General features: G+C 34.1%; 1 protein-coding gene across 1 annotated transcript in view; it reads right to left on the reverse strand.

Moving 5' to 3' along the window:
• Positions 1-8125, reverse strand: part of DNAH7 (dynein, axonemal, heavy chain 7) — a 130375-nt gene that overhangs the window by 36327 nt on the left and 85923 nt on the right. Inside the window, exons 47-50 of the mRNA XM_009332767.1 lie at positions 5086-5240; positions 3974-4164; positions 1796-1929; positions 758-1093 (exon numbers count right to left, since the gene is read on the reverse strand). Of these exons, the coding sequence (XP_009331042.1) occupies positions 758-1093; positions 1796-1929; positions 3974-4164; positions 5086-5240 (816 nt within the window). The remainder of the gene's footprint in view (positions 1-757; positions 1094-1795; positions 1930-3973; positions 4165-5085; positions 5241-8125) is intronic.

An 8125-nucleotide genomic window follows, 5' to 3' on the forward strand; every position in this document is an offset into this window, starting at 1 on the left:
AGTGGTTAAACATTGGAACAGGCTGGCCAGGGCAGTGGTTGAGTCCCCCTCCCTGGAAGTATTTAAATTAGGGGTAGATGAGGCACTTAGGGACATGGTTTAGTGGGCATGGTGGTGTTAGGTTGACGGTTGGACTTGATGATCTTAGAGGTCTTTTCCAACCTTAAAGATTCTATGATTCTATGATAATAGTGAGGTCCATAACATGTAAAATAAATTCAGATCATTAAAGATTGCACAGTTTCTCCTGTTCTTATGAACAAACTGGAAGAAGGAGGGACACCATAAGTATAAAACAATAATCAAACTGAATTTAAAAAATGGTTGGGTTAATAATTACTGCGTTGCACACTCTACAGCCAAGAGCCCCAGCCACAAGACTTCATTCTGTCTCACCAGTTGTGTGAAAAAGTTTCTTGTCTGTTTCTTGAAGACCTACGAAGTCACTACATGAAATGAAATATAAAATCAAAGCAAATGAGCCATTTTTATCTAAGTGATACTTTGTAATTTCACACACAACTTGAGGTAGCAATTACTGAATAGAAATAGTGGAATATGTTGCACTTGTAATATATTGTACCATTTTGTTTCTATGAATAAATTTTTTTCCAGAAAAATATCTGACATATAGACGTACAAAAAAATATTTCAAAATGCAATGCCTGAGACAACATACTTTGGAGAAATGACAGTAACATATCTGGAGTAACTATGAATACATCACCAATTAGAAATGGTGAATTATCACTCTTACCTTGTTTGTAAAACTTCTGATTGCTCCGAATTATCTACAGACATGATGAAAAGGTTAATAAACCACATGAGCGAGTACTGGTACATTGGATCAATGTTGGCTAGATCAGCAATAGAAAAAAACAAGATTGACGAATGGATAGCTATAGGACGATAGCCCATACGAGTAGCATCAATCTTCTTTTCTGTCTCTTCAGCTACAGCTTGCTTTTCAGAAATCTCATTAGCCAGAACTTTGGAAGAAGACAATATCTTGATAGCAGTTTCATCCTCCAAAATATTTCCTTCTGAGGCTGAAAGAACTTCTAAAATCTTGTCTTCTATTTCTTTTAGCTGCCTAAAATAATATACAAGATTTTTCACATATGAAAATTACAGCTGTTTTCTGTTAGTTTTATATAAAATAAGACAATGTGTAGATTCTACTCTTGGTATGCAACTCACATAACAAAATCTTTTTTTCTTATTAAACATTCCCTTAAATTTCTGAAAAATTTATCTACTTTCAGGCTAAAAAATGGATGGCAAAGGGAGGAAGCGACAAACCAGTTTGAATACTGCACATTTCGTGCTTTGACCCATGGGGAAAGGTGCCCTTTGCCATGTATCATCAGTGCAAATCTAGCACACAATGAAAACATTTCTAAAACACAACTATTAATATCTAATAAAAATTTGTGAGGACAGCAAATCATATACCAACATCATGGAAGGGATGCATAAAAACACAGGACAGGATCAAGAGTTACATTGTGCAATTACACAACCTGCAATTCAGATCTCTAACATTTTCTAATAATCCCAGAAATAGGAAACCGTATCAAAAGAAAGGCACAACCAGTAGGAATATGAGTAAAAGCATACATCCAAATCAGCCTAAAAAACAAACAGAAGCCTAAGTTTGAGATCTCAAAAATAGTAGTCTTGAATTTCCTGTTAAATCAAACCAAAAAAAGGTCTCTGAAATGTATTTTCCATGATTGTATTTCCTTAAACTGCAGTCTGCTTCTATCCCTGGCAAGGGAAGTTATCTTGATACCTTTTATTCTCAGCCCCTTGAAGGATGAGGGCTTGTTTTTCTTCTTCAAGATCTGGCCTTTCTCTTGCAACTACAATTCCAAGAAGCTGATCCTGCATTCCTTCTGAAGTTATCATGAAGTTCAATAATGTTACCTGTTAGAAGAAATTTTTTTTTTTTTTTGAAAAAAAAGAACAGTTATGGCCAGATGCAATTAAAGTGCTTCTTCATTTACAAGATGAGGTTTGTATAATATCATGTAATATGCTCAACCAAAGTTTGAGAGTAAATGAATTGCAGCTGAGGGTTTAAGATTATGTGTTGGAAAGCTAACTCCAGGGTTAACCCAGGATGTGACGAGAATAAGGGATGTGACGAGAATGTATAGAATTTCATTCTTTTCCTCAAAATTACACTGAAACTTTGAATATCAGTGCTTCAAGTGATTGGTCACTATAACATGAACGAACACTTCTACACGTGAGAGGGATCTACCCATTGATACCTGTATGCATCAAGCAGCCTTCACAGAGAAAGGAGCAAAACATTTCTACGAATGCAAGATTCAACTTAATGTACAGATTTTGTAAATAAATTTGGTATTGTTTGTTTTCCAGAATTGTTCCACCTGAACATCAGGTGGAACAAATGGGATGCTGGCACAGTATTTTGTGAAAATTTAGATAAAGACCAGGTAGATTACATTTTATGGTGTTCAGAAACTTTTCATCCATAAAATTTTTGCTGTTTTCATGAAGTAAGTGGTAACATACACACTGGAGTTGTACTTCAAACTATTATTGCCTCTGCCACATATGTTTTCTCTCTTTAATGGCTTTGTTCACATGCAATTTGCGATGTTAGTATTACAGGGATATTTGTATCCTAGAATTAGGATAGCATCATGTTCTCTTTTTCATGAGAAAATAAGTGACTGGAAAAAAAAGATATTGTTTAAAAGAATTCCCACCCCATGACATATTTATAATGGATCCAGAAAAACTCACATGCTCTTGTGAAGAAGTGGTGTTGCTTGGAGTATACCCAAGCATGTCATGAAGCAACTGCTCCTCATTAGAACAATTAACAACTTATGTCTGACTGCATGGAACCCAACTGGAGAATATTAATCTTTAGAAACTTTATATTCTAAGGCGGGGGTGGGGGGGACATGGAAAGAAGACTGTATTGACTGTTGGTTGGCAACTAGGAGGTTTTAATTGTTAAGTAAACTTTTCCTAGGAAATAACCTTCATATAGCTTTTAAATGTATATGTACTCTAAGAGTAAATCTTTTGGATGTTCTCTTCCTTTCATATTTCATCTTTTTTTCTGAACGTGCAGCTAATTACCTTCTTTGATAAAAGATCAATGCCTAGGTGATTTGATGTGCGTTGAAGTGAACAGAAGTTTTTCCCTTTCATTAATTTTTGTCCATTTTTCCTGCATCAGAACTCCTTCATTGTTAAAACAACTTACTGTTCCATTTTACTGAATACCATAATAGTTTAAAGTTTTGATTTCAAGGTTTTGTGTTTCAGTATAGTCTATGTTTAACCAAAGTGTAAATTTGCAATACTTTTCTATAAACAGTTCTTCAAAAGTAATAATAAATAAAAGAAGGAATATATCTCCCAAGCAACTTCAAAAAGACCAAACCACCAATTTTATTCTTTAAAGAAGGAAACCACCTTTTTTTGTCCTAACATAGAAAAATAAGAACAGCTATAGTTATCAAATATATAAATCTGTAAATACATTTTCTGTCTGTTATAAAAAAGGCACAATGCCAGGAATTGCCCAGACTCCTGTCCCTAACTATACTACAGATAAAAATCGTGACTATGAAAGCCTAACGTAGAGTTTGCATGTGAAGTGACTTTTATATTAAGTCCTTGTAAATATTTTTATAATAAAAGGTGACTAAATAGCATCAGGAGATACAGACTGGGAAAGGTGATAAAATTAATTAAGTAAATTCCTGACAGTATAAGAGAATGACAGTATTGCAAGGTGAAGTATTAGATATGAGAAATGTCAACACTTCTAAGATGATACCAGTCTTCCAGCAGTGTAAAAAAATCCCAATGTTGGCAGGGGAGGAGGAATAAACGAATGCCAGAAATTCTTCCCCGGTTTTAGCCAAGGAATCATTTTAAAATTAAAACAGAGTTGCACATTCATTTTCAGAATTCTCACCTTAACAGATGTTTCAGGAAGATAATGTGGATTTCTCAGCTTAGTTGTAATATAAAAGCGGAATTCAGGAGCATACTCGATAGTGGAGTCTCCAAGGCAAATGCAAATACTCCCTGACTGCTTAAATGTCTGTTTGAGCAAAAGCGGCTCTAGGATAGGATCAAGTTCTTCTCCAACATTCTCCAGTAGCACTTCAAAATAACATAAGAATTAGTAGAACTTTCTTGGTATTTATATTACTGATTGACTGTTGTTTACAAAACTTATGTATAATGTGTATTTACAGTGTGCAAACAATAACGACACTAATCGAGCAATACCTAGAGATAAGGTTAATGTTTCTTAGAGTATTCAGCTGATTGAAAAATGAATCAAAGAAATGTACCTTTAATTTCTTTTTCTAATATTATATCAATTTGCAAAAAAAGCAACTAAAATGCTATCACTATTACTGCTGCCAATAGCTTAGAACAGCAGTTTAAGGCTACCATTTTTAAGAAGGGAAATAACAAATTAAATGCCACATGCCACAGAAATCATTTTGGGTAACTAAGACTGCTTCAATTTTCACTGTTAAGCATATGAGATTGTCAAAATCAAGAAAGAAGTAATGGAGAATAAACAATCCATTTCTTTACTTGTAGTTCAGTTAGCCATTGAAAAATAGCTGGAGTTGTAACTATGCGTTTCATTAATTTATTTCTATTTGAGGGTAATAAGACTACTTGCAATAAAGATACTACAGAGAATACAAGAATCATTAATGATCACAGCCTAGCAATCTGGTATTTATACTCTTGAAAAGCCAAATAAAAACAATGTACTTTTTAGAAATAAAATTATTGTAACATGAAAACAAAGAAATGGCAAATCTCAAAGCAATTAAAAGATACAAATTAAACTGAGTATTATAATTATATTGTGCTAAGAAGTATCTTATAACCTGGGGTGAGGACTTACTATAGTACTAATTTGATTCAAAACGAGAAAAAAATTTCTCCGTTTTCCTTAACTATGAGAACATTTGATACTCACTGGAGTTTCATTTTTTAGCTAATTGTGCCCCCTCCAGGTTCTTCTGTAATTTACACTTCCATTAGTCATTAACCTACCAGGACTGCCAAACTGAATGCAATTTTCCAGTGTTGTAATAAATTGAGGGTCGCTGAGTTTGATTATATGCAAACTATTGGCTTTTTCCATGTTCTTTATCCATTTATTTGCTTGACCCTGAGGATCTATCATCAGGGGCCATCTTCTTGCATTACTGAAGGGAAAAATACAAACTTTCAAAATTGAAATATAAGCTCTTCAAAGGTTTATCTCAAAGTACTTCTTAAGGCAATTTATTCCCTTTTGTCATAAAAACAAAAACACATCAGTATGAAATCATAGTAGGCACATACTCAGGTATAATCCTTGATTAATTTAACAGGAGATAGCTGAATCTTGAAGTTCTTCCTTTACAAAAAATAATTTTCCTCTTTCAAATAAAGTACTTGGAATAAGGCTTCTTACTTCCTAGAAAGTTCAAGCGCATTTAATTTTAGAACACTTTCAAAATAAAAAGATGACTAAGTTTTGAAATTTTGAACAGTTTTAATAGTCATATGCATAAATGAGTATTTTCAAGTGAAAATGGATGGAATTTTCCACTAAAGAGACATTTTAGAATTAATATAAAGGGAAATATATAAGCAGATTCAAGGTTATCTACCTTTTAATCCCTAATCCTTAAGCAGCAATAGACACGAAGAACTTCGGGATTTTATTTTTGGCAGACTTAGTAACTACTTCAAAGATTTTTTACAGTATTCTCTAGTACATGTAGTTACATTACCAAGATATCTAAGACTAGTGACACCTTTTAATGGTCAATTACAATTACAGCAATAATCACCTAAATTAGAAACCATCTAAGCAGGCAGAAGTGAGAATTCCAAAATAAACGTAGTCCTAAAAATTTGGATCAAGGGGCCCAGTCAGATCCCAGTTGGTTAGGAGATATAATATAGTTTACTACTGGAAGGAAAAAAAAGAGCAATACCTTTTTTTCCAGGTTCAGCATAAAAAGAAATCTTTCAGACTATTTCTATGGCCTCTATCATTATTACAAGTTAGCTTACGCACAATGACACTGGCAAATTATTTATCATTAATAATTTTTTTAAAATTGAACCTGTCTCTCTTCAAAAATTCTGACTCACAGATAAAACTTGCAATGTAAATGTGTCTGCATTGTATTCTTCTTTTCCTTAAAAATACTAAGATGAAATGTATGCAATTAAGTAAAAGACAATCTCATTTTTGTCTGATCTTCTATTATATCTTTTCTTAGAAAGAGTCGTGTTTTATGAAAGGTTTCCATAAATTGTCAACAGAAAGTGATAAGCCTTGAATTAGAAAAAGGTACAGAGCAAGTGGTTGTAGATAAGAGTATAAGTTGTAAAAGACAATGCTCAGACAAACTTAGTTCAATGTAATCCAAGTTCTTACAGGCTTATTTACAGTTTCAAAATTGCTGGCAGGCAAAACTCTGTAACACATTACAAACCTTGATCTTCTTTCAAGAGAGTAATTTTAAAACAGTTTCTCAGTTTAAGAGAGAAAAAGCCTTTATATTATCTGTTAAAATCTCTATTCCACAAACTTCTTATTAAGGACTAAGCGTAGTTGTAAGGCCTATTTATACATGTGTAAATATAACAACACACAATAACACGCATGTAACCCTTAATTCAAGGGTTCAGCTATCTGTGACTCAGACACAGTTCCGTAAAGCGCAGCTGTGTGACTCGATTATCATTACTGAATTTTTTTTTTTTAAGCTGTGAAAGACTAGATAAGCAAAACTATGTAAGATATAAAAAGTGAAAACAAAGCTGAAAGGGAAGTTGGTTGCTTGGGAATAGTAACTCACAAGTAGTTATGGAACTTTGGAAAGAAGAAAAAAGCAGAGACTGGTTTTTATTTTTTTGGCAACTGATGTTGGATCTGGCAGCTCAGCAAGATAAAGAACCAGTCCTTTCCAAGACGCAACAGAGGCCAACATTTCCCCACCTCAGTCCTAGCCTTCTGGCTAGCACAAACTTATAAACTGTTCTTGATGCAGTTATGAACGAACTGATCATTAGCTTAGTAATGTTAGTCCTCACTATCATGTACATGGATTAGTGAAAAAATAAGTCTGTACTCAGAACTCATGACTGAACCTGCTTGCAGAATCTCTCCACAGTAAAAAGTGCCCAAATACATGTGATCCCTTAGAAGAAGGAATATATATAGAGGTAAAGGAGCACAAGCACCTTAGGTTCTTTGGACTGAAAATTGAGACTGTGGAAGCAAGATAGCAGAAGTTTAGGAGTGAAAGTTTTGAAAGAGAAATGTACCATGTGTGGCAGTAGCCTGAGATTGTACAAGGGATGCTACAGAGGTTCCTTCTGTGTAATGGATCACAAATTGGACTTGGGAGTGACCATTCACCAGCTGAAGGAGGATGGCTTTTTTCCCCCTTGTAGAATGATTTAGGAAAATGGGTCATCTGGAGGGGACCCTGTCCAGCCTGCCCATGAAGTAAGAAAGCTTTCACAGGTAAAATGCATTGAGATTCAGGAAATGCATTTGTAATCCACCAGGACAGTGTGATACCTAAGCAGACATTAAGAAAGTTAAAATGCAGGCTTTGTAAAGTTACAAGTATTTTGAATAATTTGATAAACACAGATAAGGACAAATTTGGTAACACAGTAGGTCTAGAGAAGCAAACAGAGGATTTGAAATCTGAACATCTGTCAGATGAGGCAGTAGCATCAGCAGTATTAGAAGACAATCTCACTGTAGGTAACAGTGTTCACCAATGGATCCAAAGTGTACTGAAAGAATTGCTGAGCTCCCAAATGCTTTAGTTGCTTGTGAGAGCCCAAAGGGAAACCCAAGGGATATATGGCCAGGTGATTTTAAGAGTAAGATGATACAAGATGATACAGCAGTTGCAAACTGTAAACTGAACACAGTAAACTTACATGTTAAGCACATTCTAAAACAGACAATATTTGTGTAATTTGCTCATAATAATTTTGCTTGTTCTTATTTTAAAACAGGAATTTAAGATTTGAGAAAACCTCAGCCAAAACTTACAGTATATATTTCTTT

This window comes from Pygoscelis adeliae, unplaced genomic scaffold (genome assembly GCF_000699105.1).
Source record: "Pygoscelis adeliae isolate BGI_AS28 unplaced genomic scaffold, ASM69910v1 Scaffold160, whole genome shotgun sequence".
Classification (NCBI taxonomy): domain Eukaryota; kingdom Metazoa; phylum Chordata; class Aves; order Sphenisciformes; family Spheniscidae; genus Pygoscelis; species Pygoscelis adeliae.